Source organism: Dendropsophus ebraccatus, chromosome 2, assembly GCF_027789765.1.
Source record: "Dendropsophus ebraccatus isolate aDenEbr1 chromosome 2, aDenEbr1.pat, whole genome shotgun sequence".
Classification (NCBI taxonomy): domain Eukaryota; kingdom Metazoa; phylum Chordata; class Amphibia; order Anura; family Hylidae; genus Dendropsophus; species Dendropsophus ebraccatus.
In genome coordinates, this window is record NC_091455.1 from 102,782,283 (window position 1) to 102,795,700 (window position 13,418).

Consider the following 13,418-nt stretch of genomic DNA (forward strand, 5'->3'; position numbering starts at 1 on the left):
GGCTTCACATTCCCCCATTGACCCCCATCGGGTTGATCCTGTGTTACAGCAGCCCTATGTATTACGCAGAGCGGCCCTGAGCTGTAGTCTTCGGTTACCTCTCGTGACCGGCAGTGAGCTGTCAGCTACAACTGTACAGTGACAGGACGGGCGGGAAGCCAAGAGACGCGGCGGAGCCGGGACTTCCTCTCCCATAGTGCTCCGGTATACGTGAGGAGGAAGAGGAAGGAGAGCGGCTCTAGATCACTGTGTGGCGCGGGAACCGTCCTCCACCTGGCCGCCGTGCCGTCACTACAGCAGCCTGGCATTACAGCGGGCACTGCCCGGGCAGATAGGCTGGTGGTGCGGGCGTATGATAGGTGGCCCCTCTGTGTAATCCCTGAGGTGACCCGCTCAGGTTCTGTCACATTGGCACAGCGCCCTTTCATCCTGCTGAGCTTCTACATAAGCTAGGCGCTCCCAGGGTGGGGATAGTAGGATGGAGCATGTGGCAGAGGGGTTGGGGGCATCACAGCATGGTAGTGCCACTAGCACGGTGATGTGCCCAGTTTGTAGCCTTGAGGTGCCAGATACAGATATCAATGTCCACCTTGACAGCTGCCTAAAGCCAAGTGGAGTTACAGCCAAGAAAAGGCGTCTTTCCTCCCAGGAGGATGAGACTGCTGGGGGCTCCTGTAGTCGGGGGTCCCACCAAGGACTGGCAGCCACCAGCTTCCCATTGTTCCATAAGAACAAGGTGGGTGAGAGGGCATCTCAGGAGATGCCCAATAAGGCTCCTTTCTTTTCTGTATTGTCATCCAAAATGACTGAGCCGATGCAGAATGTAAATGGTGCCCAAAACCCCCAGACACAACCTGGACTCCACCAGAAAGACCAGAACCTGGTGGAGAAACTGGATGGAAAACCTTTGGCAGACAGAATGAGACCGTGCACGTTACAGGACTACATGGGGCAGGACAAAGTCTTAGGAGAGAACACCATGCTGAGAAACCTGCTCCAAGCCAATGACATCCCATCCGTCATACTCTGGGGGCCTCCTGGTTGTGGAAAGGTTTGTATGTCTGCAGCTGCCGTAAGTGGGGTGATCTCTGTAAAATTACCAAATATTATGGGTACGTACACTATATGCAGCAGATTTGATGACCCTGATTAGATTTAAAGCAAATCTGCCTCATAAAACCTGCTGCATATAGTGTACATGTGAACGCACCCTAAGGGTAGCTTCATACGTAACGGATCCGCACTGATTGGCTGATGGGGAGCGGGGGCAGCCGGGAGCCTCACATACAGCCATGGCCCCGAGCAGGTAATGTATGCTGCGGGTGTTAAAGGGGCTGTGGGTATATGATCCATTCTCTTCACACTACTAGGATCCGCAGCGGATCTCGCTGCAAACTCGCAGCGTGAAATCTGCTGCGGATCCAATATGTGTGAAGCTATCCTTAAAGTGACTGTACCACCAGGCCCAGGCTGAAGCACTGGAGGCGGGCTGACCCACCCTTAGTGGGAAGAAACCCCAGCCCCTCCATGACGTGACTCCATTAGAATCAATGGAACCCTATCATAGAGGGGCTGGGGTTTCCTCCCACTAAAGCAAGAAGGAACATTGCTTCAATGTGACCTGGACATCTGTCTATCAATGACCTTGAAGGGGTTAATAGCTAATGCTCTTAGGGCAGAATGATGTAGTGAAGAGGTTCGTTTTTAGGGCATTTACAGGACAAGTGTGTAGCAGATTTGTGAATAGAAAATTCACAGCTTATTACAGCACCAGTGTTGTCAATTAGATTTTAAAAAGATCTCTTTCCCTTTCTGGAATAAAAAAGTCGACAACACGTTGCAGGAATTGTGCAGGTTTTCCATCTGTCCCACATTAAAAGTACCTTATGGCCTTGACACACTTTTATTTCTTGGCTTGTAAGTACAGCCCTATTCAGGTTAATAGAAAGGAATTTCTGCAACAAATTGCATGAAAGGGGTTGTATCCCTGAGCGCACATTGCTGTATATGTATGGCATAAATTGCCAAAGGGTTAGGTGCCTAGTTATAACTCCCTTTATAGTTACATTAGTGGATTAGTGATGTCACAATACCAGAATTTTAAGTTCGATACCAATACCAACTTTTTTATTTTGATACTGGATGCCATTTCGTTACTCAAGGGCCCATTCAGACTAAGGATTCAGGGTATGTGCATACTGAGGAATTGTAAAGAAAAGTTTTCTGCTTGAAATTCCTCGTATATTCGGCTCTGGCAGAATTTGAGTGGAATACAAGCAGAATTTAAGCAGAGTTCAAGGCGAATTTAAGCCCCCATTGACTTTTATAGGATTCCTGTAGCAGAATCCGCCCAAAGAATTGACATTTCAATCCTTTGGCCCCGTTCACACTGAGCAAGAATGGCGGAATTCTGCTGCTGCAGAGCTCTCCGCCACCGAATCCTGCCGTGCTCAGTGTCCTGCTTTGAGTGAATGAGAGGGTGCGCGCTCCTCTGCTGCTGCCGCTCTCCACTCAAAGAAGTGACATGTAATTTCTTTGAGCGGAGAGGGGAGGAAGCGGACGCGTGCACCCTCTCATTCACTCAAAGCAGGAATTCCGTCGTTCTTGCTCAGTGTGAACGGGGCCTTTAGGCGGAAAGTGGATCTGCAGCAGAAAATTCTGCTCGGAAATTCTGCAGTGTAAACAACGGAATGGAAATACCATTCAACACAATGGGACATTGCTCTGTACATATTTTATTCCTCACCTATTCCTCAATGTGAACCCACCCCAAGCATGAAGATTCCTCTGGGAACCTCCGTCCGCAAACTCCACGATGAATCCCTTCTGCTATGTCTATGAATGGGAGGGCTCGTGCGCCTCTCCGCTCCGAATTGACATGTCCCCGTTCAGAAACCTAGCAGGATAGATTTGGTGCAGAGTCTGCGGACGGAGGTTCCCGGTGGAATATCCGCGACAAATCCATAGTGTGAACATCTAAAAAAAACAAAACAACCCATAATACGTTCATACTATAACAATGATACAAATAGGTCTGTAGTATTACAATGATACAATTTATTTATTTTATGGCCAGATTCACACACACTGGATCCTCAGCGGATTTCACACTTCGAATTCGCAGTGAAATCCGCTGCAGACCCCTTGCCTGTTAGTTTCTATGAGAATACATCCAGTTTCTATGAGGATTGACATCCTGCTGCAAGTAAGTAAGTGACCCTACGCCGGCCAGAGCATACATTACCTGCTCCACGCTCCGGCCTGCTTCAGGGGATCCCACCGTCAGGACATCCCGCTCAGCCAACCAGTGGCTGAGCGGGTTGTCCAGCCAGGAACACCTGAAGCAAGCCCGTATGGGTGACAAAGAATTGACATGTCAATTCTTTAAGCGGAAAGGCGCAGATAGCGGAGGCGCACAAGCCCTCCCATTCAAACTAAATAGAAGGCAGGATTGCGCGTGGGGGGTGGGGGGGGGGGGTCCGCGCGAAAACTCAGCAACGATTCAGTTTGAACTGGCCCTAAAAGTGCATTATTTGATTTATTTCTGGACTTGGGATACACGAGTAAAAGTAAAGTACTGTTGATATTATTTATTGTGGGTCACTATTTTTTTCTTGGACAGTAGAGGGCACTCTAACACTTCTACTGGAGTGGTACTTAAACTATTGATGCATTTCAAGATCTTTTTTTCCTTTGCTCAGGGCATCCAGTTACATTATTGGCATAAAGCATGCAGCTCTGATATAGGCTGTTTATACTGTGGTGTGTTGTCAGTCTGAGGACTTCTGTAGGTGGGCACCCCTATGTAATTGTTAATTTTTTGGACTTCTAGGGATTTTCCAGGCAAAATGTACTGAAGGCCTATCCACTGCACCCATTCAGCAGTTCGGTGGTGCTGCAACTACAGTGTGAAATGGAGTTTGTCTTCTTACTGTGTAATGGTGTTGATGTGTGATTGCAGTTCAGCTCTTATTCACTTACAGTAAATCAGTGTAATTTAAAAGCTTTAAACAGATCCTTGAAGGTTTTTCACGGATCATGGATGTAGAAAGCAGACTTCATCTACGGACCTTGAAAATCCTGGCAGTGTTTTAGCTCCCTGGTCTGCACCTTATTAAGTGGAAATTAGCATTTACCTGGTGAAGCCACATGCAGCCCAATGTAAAACGGTGCAGTTTTTTGCACAAATTTTGCACATTTTTGCCTGTGTAGCTTGTGTAGTTGTGGGTATTTCTATCAAACATACCTATGCTGTTTACGCAACTCGAGATACAAAACTTAGTAAAGCAGCCTACTTAGTTGTTTTTAGCATCCTGGCCCTGTTGGGCAGCCACATACAGGTGTAATAGGTTTTGGGTGGGGGCCTTCATTCTCATGATTTAAACTTGAATCTGTAATGCTGCGTTTACACGGAACGATTATCGTTTGAATTTTTGCAATAACGATCGCATTTGATCAATAATTGTTCCATGTAAACACAGCAAACGAGCTAGCGACGAGCGAGAAATCGTTCATTTTGATCTTTCAACAAGTTCTCAAATCGTCGTTAGCTAAAAATTTGCAGATCGCTTAGTGTAAACAGTCTTTCAAAGATTCACCCTATGTGAAAGATGGGCTTAAGCGATCTTAAAAACGATCACAATAACGATCTTTCTTACAAATTTTTGAACGATTTTTCTAACGATTTATTCGTCTAAACACTGATCGTTATAAAACCAAATTGTTGCTTCAAAATCATTAAACAATCGATTGGGCAAATTATCGCTTTGTGTAAACGCAGCATTAGACATATATGGCATATCATATGGAATATTGCTATGGTAATAACATGCAGAGAAATGCATTACCTATCTACGTTCTCCATAGAAAGCAGTCTGTCTCATTTATTTCCATGTTAGATTTCTAAATACTGTATACTCTGTTACCTGTGCAGTGGTCAGTGTGTCAGGAGCGGGAGGAGGGGAACTGTTACAATCACCTATTGTAAGTAGCCAGATCCCATATAGCTGGGGTGTCTTATACATATACTGGTGTGACCTTACACTGTAAGGCTGGGTTCACACTATGTATATTTGAGGCTGTATTTGTGAGGCTGTATAGCAACCAAAACCAGGAGTGGATTGAAAACACAGAAAGGCTATGTTCACATAATGTTGTAATTGAGTGGATGGCCGTCATTTAATGGCAAATTTTTGCTGTTATTTTAAAACAACGGCTGTTATATTGAAATGATGGCAGTTATTTACCGTTATATGACGGCCATCCACTCAATTTCAACATTGTGTGAACAGAGCCTTTCTGTGTTTTCAATCCACTCCTGGTTTTGGTTGCTATGAGGACCTGACTTGAGGACCAAATACAGCCTGAAATATACTGTGTGTGAACCCAGCCTAATTCTGTTTGTGAAAATGAGGTGGCTGGAAAGTATTCCCCAGGGAACAGGAAGTGCCAGCCTATTAGGGTTAGTGGCCAGAATGAAAATATATATTTATTTATTTATTTAAATATAGATAGTTAAATGACAAATGGACAGAAATATCACCGCAAATACTTGAAAATATGTATAAACCTGTTTCCTTTAAACTAGTGTAGATAGGTAGATGGTGCCACCTTTCTGTTGTGCATGCTGCAGAGCTATTTCAAAAAGTGTCTAAAATGCAGTCAGAAAATCAGTGACCTGCCTCTCAGAGCAACCATGTTTTTACAGTATATGTGTTTTTTTTTTTTTTTTTATAACTGAATTTACTCCTAGCACATTTTATAAATACTGTATATTCTGCAGGTTTTAAAATCTGTAGCATATAAAGTAAAGTCGCTATTACAAGGGGCTAAACAAATCTGTAGCGTGTGAACTTATCCTAAAAAAAACAGTTGTCAGCAGCTGTGGGTGGGACACTGAAGACAGCAGTTTGAGCAGGGAACTGGGCGTGGGAGGAAGGCAGAGTAGGAGAACTGTGATAGAGAGCTGAGGGAGAGCAATGCATCCTGGACTTGTAGTAAAGCGCAACTACTCCACTAGGAAGGTAACCTGGCAAGGAGAGCGTTATGCCAGTGTACCCTTTTACGAATTAGACAGTTTTAGCAAATCTCTCCCCATATGTTAGACCTTGATTAGGCCAGTTTTTCAGCAAAACTAGGAAATGATGCAAAACCGGACCTATGGATATTCTGAGAGAATACACAATGATCTGCAGACTCTCTTGAACATTCTTCTAACCTGAACGCTTGGCATTTGATTATCAGTGGCTGCAAAAGTTGAATGCAGCCCTAGGGAGCCCTAGAAAACATGGATACAGCCATTGTCATATTCTTGTTTTCCTGGCAGGGTGCATTCAGCTTTTCCAGCCGCCAGGAGTCAAATGCAAAGCATTCAAGTTCAAAGAATGTTACCGAATGAAAACTGTTCCTCAGGTCCGCTCAACCCTGCTCTTAGGTCTGTAGCTGAGACGTATAATTGTGGAAATTCAGCTAGTATAGTTTACAGTAAAGAAAAATATACCAGCTAGTATCGGTATCCGTTACTGAGAGGTGAATTGTCATGTACTGTATATTCCATATATCTAGCTCTCTTGGCATTTGAACTATTTTTTTGGCCTTTCTGATATGTTAAGTGAAAAGTGACTCTGGAGAGCCTTTCATGGTGAGAGAGAAGTGTTACTTACCATTTAGCAGATAAACACGATTATTTATTGTTGGCACTTTCTCTGCTATGTGTCCACCCCCAGCTGCTGCATTAATGTCATCCACCCTTACATTCCTGTGGTTCATCAAATCATTTTTGAGGTTGAGAGGATTTTGATGATGATGGAGAGAGGGGTCCTACATAACCCAAAATAACCAAAGACAGGTGGTAAAGAGAAGAGATTATATTAAAACAGACTGGTGAAGATGGTTTCCCAGTAGAATTTAGACTCGTGCATGTCGTAAGCTGGGATGGATTTACTATTCTGCTATGGCAACTTTCACTCAGCAGTATTTGGATCAGTATTTTGTGTTGGTATTTATAAGCCAAAACCAGAGTAGAAGAAACACAGCAGAAAGGTATAATGGAAAGATTTGTACCCTTCCTGTGTGTTGGACTTGCTCCTAGTTTTAGCTTACAAATTGTGACACACAATATTGACCTCAGTGATCAGCCTAGGGGTTGTTGCAACAGAAATGTTCATGCTGGCTTAGGGTATGTTCACAATGAGGAATTGAAGAGAAAAGTTTTCTGCTTGAAATTTCCTCCTCTTCAGCTCTGGCGGAATAGGCGTGAAATTCAAGCAGAATGCGAGCAGAAAACGGAAATTCAAACACACGGCGACTAATGGGATTTCTCTAGCGGAATCCGACCAAAGACATGATTGGCTGAGTCTGCTCAGCCAATCACTGGCTTATGGCCAGTTTCAGACAAAGTGTCATTGTGGACAAAGTTAAAGGGGTATTCTGGTGAAATATTTATTTTTATTTTTTTCTTAACATTTCTTTCATTTTTGTTTTGTAATATAACTTTATTACTCTTTTTTTCCCATTGGCAGCAGAAGCACTTCCTAAGCTAGCATCTGATAAGCTTTGAAAGATTTGAGATTTTTTAATAGATAGTAAACTACAAAATCTTATTGTGCACTGCCACTAGGTATATCGCTTTGTTTTTACACGAACAGACCCGCACAGGGATGCTGGTGCCGTGCTCCTTTTTTGAACCGCTGCCAGGTCCTGCATATGGTGCCAGTCTATTCCCAAGCAGTGGCACAGCATTAAGCACAGAGGGTAGGCCCACCAGGCCGGCATGAAGCACTGAGGGTGGTCCCGCCAGCCCCCCAGTGTGACAATCTTCCCTCTGTGATGTAGCTCCATTGATTCTAATGAAGCTGCATCACAGAGGGGAGGGGTTTTATCACATTGGGGGCCGCCTCCAGTGCTTCATGCCAGGCCAGTGCTCGAGAATAGACCGGCGCTGTGTGTTGACCGTGGCTGGGCTGTTCATGTAAAAAACACAAAGTGATGTACCTAGTGGTGTATTCGCTTTACAGCTCTGTTCAGCCATGTCAGTTCAGCAGCTTTTGGAGCTCTTAGCATCATAGTTAATCATGGAACCGTGAGTTCCATGTGAGGTCACAAGTTTAGTTAACCCTTAGAGGACCGAGCCAATTAAAATTTTTGCGTTTTCGTTTTTTCCTCCTTGTGCTTAAAAGGCCATAGCACTTGCATATTTTCACCTAGAAACCCGGATGAGCCCTTATTTTTTGCGCCAATGATTGTACTTTGCCATGACAGGCTGAATTTTTTCATAAAGTACACTGAAAAAGCAGGAAAAAATTCAATGTGTGGTGAAATTGAAAAAAAACCCCACGTATTTATTTTATTTCGAGGGTATTTTTTTTACGCCGTTCGCCCTGGGGTAAAACTGACTTTTATATATGTTCCTCAACTAGTTACGATTACAACGATATGTAACATGTATAACTTTTATTTTATTTGATGGCTTGTAAAAAATTCAAACCATTGTTAAAGGGAACCTGTCACCCCCCCGTGCCGGGGTGACAGGCTCCCGACCCCCTGTTAGAGCCCCCTATACTCACCTAATCCCGCCGGGTCCCGCTTCTGGAGGTGGTCGGGTGATGAAGATCTCAGCCGCTGCAGCCCGACGCGCGCGCTGATAGTTGAGACCAACACCCATAGAGAATGACAGGAGAGTCCAGCGCTCCGTCATTCTCTATGAGTGTTGGACTCATCTCTCGGGGGGGGGGGGGGGGGGGGGGGTTGCAGGTTCCCTTTAACAAATATATGTTCGCTCTATTCCCAGGCTTATAGCGCTTTTATCCTTTTGTCTATGGGGCTGTGTGATGTGTCATTTTTTGCGCCATGATGTTTACTTTCAATCGGTACCTTGATTGCACATATGCAACTTTTTGATCGCTTTTTATTACAATTCTCCTGGATTTGATCTGACCAAAAAAGTGCAATTTTGCACTTTGGGATCTTTTGTGCTTACGCCGTTTACCGTGCGAGATCAGGAATGTGATTAATTAATAGTTCGGGCGATTACGGACGCGGCTAAACCAAATATGTTTATTTATTTATTTTTATTTATAACATGGGAAATGGGGGGGGGGTGATTCAAACTTTTATTAGGGGAGGGTTTTTTTTTTTTTATTAAAAACACTTTTTTCTTCTTTTTTTTCTTTTACACATATACTAGAAGTCCCCCTGGGGGACTAGTATAAGCACACTGATCTTTCATTGAGATCTATGCTGTAATTGAGTTAGGCACTGGATTGCTTCCGGATGCTGCAGCCGGAAGCAATCGAGTGTTGAGTTGGGATCAGCGCCATTACGGTGCAGACCCCGAGCCAGATGTGTGGATCGCTCCTCTGGGACAACGTCACTAGACACCAGGGATCAGCTGCATAAGGTAATCGGATGCAGCTGTCAACTTTGACAGCTGCATCCGATTATCTAATTAGCGGGCACGGCGATCGGATGCGCTTCCCCGCTCTGAACACCCGTAGGCTACCCTGGACGTACAGGTAAGTCCAGGGTCGCCTAGGGGTTAAAGTGTCACTGTTGTTTAAATTTCTTTGCAGTTTTACAAAGAAACTTTGTAATTGGATTTATTAGCCAAAAATGCATTTTTATCATGAAAAAGCAGTTTGAAGCTCTCCCCCCTGTCTTCATTCTTGTCTATGGAGAGGGGAGGGGTGGAGGTAGATGAGGCACTAAAACAGGACAACAAAGAGTTAATTTACAGCTACATCACCAGGTTATCTCCTCTGAAGTCAGCACTGACCTCTGAATAGTGGCTTTCACACAGCTCCCACTGTGTAATCCTTTGTTCTCTGCTGGCGACTAATCTCCCTCCTTCCCCCTTCCCTCTCAATAGGTTACACAGGGCTTGACTGATGTAAAAGAGTCGAGATTTCCTGATAATGAGCAGTGAATGAGAGAGAGGTGGGGAAAGTCTTTTTGAATGCAGATAATGGCATATTTGCCTAATGAACCCAATTACAAAGTTTCTTAAAATCGCCTGGACTATTGATTTGTGCAAAAAAATTAGATACCCTAGGTAGGTTCACCCAGTATAAAGGAAGGCCATCTCTGTAAGTATTTTTGCCCAGTAGGTGGATTCTCCAAGTAAATAATTGGATACCCCTGTAGGTAGAGCCCCCATCCCTATTATAATGCCCACCTTTATTCCCTCATAGAAACAAAAAAACAAACCACCTTTTCTCTGTTCCCATGCTAATTAGCAGGGTCTTCTTTTTATCCTTGTCCAGTTTGCCCCTTCTCCTCACCATCAGTCCTGACTTGCCTCAGCAGTGACCCATGTCATGAACTGACTGAGTAAGGGGGTATTTCCTGTGTGTTGAGATGGGACAAAGAGTTGTTGATCAACAGGGACCCGGGTCTATCAGAATGGAGGCGGCAGGGTTTTGGCAGTTGTGTAACTTTTTTTTTAAAAGTCTCTGAACAATCCTTTTTAATGGTGCAGTGTTTTGTAAGCACCTTCTTTAGACTACTTTTAGTAGGACTTCTTCCAGTCTGCAGCTCTCAGTATGTATATTATGTGTAAATGTATATAATAAATCTATGTAATTTGGGTCTCAGAAATACAGCTATAGCACAAATAAAAAATTGGAAGATAACAACTGGTGCGACGACCATTTGTTTAAGGCCGATTTATTTCCTTCTTTCTGGTATTTTACTGAAAATAATGTATTTAGAATTTTTTTTTTAATTTTGAGAGGTTGTTCTAATACACTTGATCCAGTGTTTTATTTTGGTATTTCTCCCATAATATGGCATCTACATTATATATCCTCTTCTTTTTGAACGGCATGTTGCCACATAAGTAAGTAATGTTAGATTGAGGCATGATCTGGCAGTGCCTATGAAAGTCTCCTAGTGTTTATTGCACAACGTGTGCTTGAATATAATATGTGGGTGTCATACAGCCAACTTTCTTTTAACTGTCTAAGCTAATGTTATTTATGTTCTTGCATATACTAGCCTAACAAGTACAGAATGTGTTTATAATGCAAGTTCTGCACTGTCATTTGGCTATAAACTGTGGACAGCTTGGATCCAGAAACTATCAGGTGAATACACACTGACCGCATTGTGGACAGAAAAGCAAGCTCTTCTATTGTGGAGAGACATTGTTACGGGCAAAGCTAAAGACAAATTTGCATATAGCATGCAGCAGAATATAAATATAATGTACAAATTGTGGCATAATGTAAAAAAAACATGGTAGGAGAGTTATTACCATCCATAACGCAGCCAGAATTTATTAAAGTGTACCTGTCGTTTGAAAAAAAACCTTTAGAGCCACTCAGTGAAGGAGGCGGGATCCGAGCAGACTTCAAACGGATCCCACCTTCTTCACTGAGTGGCTGAGCCGCCCTGAGACGTAGCGTCTCAGGCGGCGTCAGACACCAGGAAGCGGCCGGGCAATGGAGCGCCGCGATGAGTGACCCGCCGCTGGAACCGGGGAGGTGAGTGGACGTCTTTTATTTCAGCCACCTCTTCCCCGGTGCCCCCACACTGGATAACCCCTGAGGGTTTGGAGAATGTACCCAAACAGTTCGGCAAGTCCACTCAACACTACTGCTGATGAATATTCGTGAGGGGTATCTCCCTGTTTAGCCCTCTTTTTATGCAGCAATTGACCATGTCATCTAATATACTATGCTTAATCTGATTGGCTTGACCTCTAAATACTTCTGTTGCAGTTTTTCCAAAATGCAGCATGCTGAGGGTTTGGAGTTTTTTCTACCCCCTGCAAACTGTGGTGGTCCTCTCCCATAGAGTTAAATGGAATTTCTTCTCTTTGTCTTAAAAAACGCCAAAGGCAAGAAAAAAGCCATTGACACCCAAATTAAAAAATGCCTAAATAATCTTTGGCAGCTTTTCTGGTGTTTTTCTCCCCCAATAATTTCAGTAATAAAATCTAAGAACAAGATGGGGTATTTATCATCTGTGGCATTTCTCACGCTAGTTCTATTTTATTTATACCATACTTTTTCTGTAAAGAAGTTGCACCTCAGTTATTATAAAGTTGCATGTGGTTTCATAACTGAGGTGCAGTTCCAAGTACCTTCTGGGTGACAGACTACTGAAAGAGTGAACCTTAATGACAGCAAAGTCTGCGCTTCAGAGGTGTGAGGATTTCATGACTTTCTCCTTGGCAGCAGTACTGTTGGAGCTCCTCTGTAGGGTTTACAAGTGATGTACTGTTGATTTTAATAATAAGGTTGGTTTCAGTGGTCTCCCACCAGGGATTGTGAGGACATGATATAATATTATACTGACAGTAGACATCTGATGTCTTGCCAGATGTTTAAAAGGGAGCTGAAAAACCATACAATACATACATCAGATGGTATACAGGGCAGAGAAAAAGATAATAAATACTATATTTCACTTATATATTAAACCATTGATGGTATATCACTTTGGCCCACAGAGGTAGGAGGAGAAAAGAGATGAAAAGTAAATGCAAATAATCAAGAAACAGTAAAGTAAATCAACACAACTAAGACTGCAAGTGCAGTTTAAAGTGCAAAGTGCAATACCCTTGATAAAGCTTGCACAGCGAAACGCAGCGTTGGGTGAGTGGTGGTACAGGGCAGGTATATATACTACATACCCAGAGGTTGGACTATACACTTGCATAGTTTGTACTTTATATTGCACTTTGCACTTTAAACTGCACTTGCAGTCTTAGTTGTGTTGATTTACTTTACTGTTTCTTGATTATTTGCATTTACTTTTCATCTCTTTTCTCCTCCTACCTCTGTGGGCCAAAGTGATATACCATCAATGGTTTAATATATAAGTGAAATATAGTATTTATTATCTTTTTCTCTGCCCTGTATACCATCTGATGTATGTATTGTATGGTTTTTCAGCTCCCTTTTAAACATATGTTTTTAAACCAAAGAATTAAATTCTGTTGTTTGTAATCAATAAAGTATTTTTGATATATGTAGAATACTGTCCAGCATTGTTTTTTCATAGGTAGTGTGTATTATTCCTGATGCTTATGGACATAGGACCATTGGTGGTTCAAATTTGTTGGTTAATGTCTTGCCAGATGTGTTACTTTTAAGCAATGATTGGAAACCTGTCAGTCTCACTCTACCAGATAGATCATGAACAGGTGGCAAGAAGATCATCCAGGACACTAAATAGGATCCAGATGCCTCTGTAGGAGACAGTGGGACCTCAGTTGTGTTGGATCTTGGTGACGTGGCCGCCTTGGACAGGAGGCACATGGAGGAATAACATGGGCTATGCTGTACTTATGTGTGTGTGATGAATATTACGCTAATATGTAGCCATAACATTGGGCTGCGATCGGCAGAGAAAAGGGGTAATGGCTCTACATTAGACATTTTATTGTCAGGCAGGTTGCTTGTGGGTTGTTTCTA

General features: G+C 43.2%; 2 protein-coding genes across 5 annotated transcripts in view; one reads left to right on the forward strand and one right to left on the reverse strand.

Annotated features, from left to right (window-relative positions):
• The window catches only part of MYLK4 (myosin light chain kinase family member 4), a 145,229-nt gene that overhangs the window by 119,255 nt on the left and 12,556 nt on the right, over nucleotides 1-13,418 (reverse strand). The window contains exon 1 of one of the 2 annotated variants that reach the window (XM_069958097.1): nucleotides 99-270. The exons of the other annotated variant lie outside the window; for it this stretch is intronic. The gene's annotated coding sequence lies outside the window, so the exon portion shown is untranslated. Of the gene's footprint in view, nucleotides 1-98; nucleotides 271-13,418 lie in introns of those variants that run through there. 2 annotated transcript variants of the gene reach the window in all.
• WRNIP1 (WRN helicase interacting protein 1) overlaps nucleotides 122-13,418 on the forward strand; it is an 89,414-nt gene continuing 76,117 nt past the window's right edge. For 2 of the 3 annotated variants that reach the window (XM_069958100.1, XM_069958101.1), the window contains exon 1: nucleotides 122-1,051. In XM_069958100.1, coding sequence (XP_069814201.1) covers nucleotides 479-1,051 — 573 coding nt within the window. In that variant the 5' untranslated portion in view covers nucleotides 122-478. The remainder of the gene's footprint in view (nucleotides 1,052-13,418) is intronic. The other variant, XM_069958099.1, reaches the window with a different exon arrangement.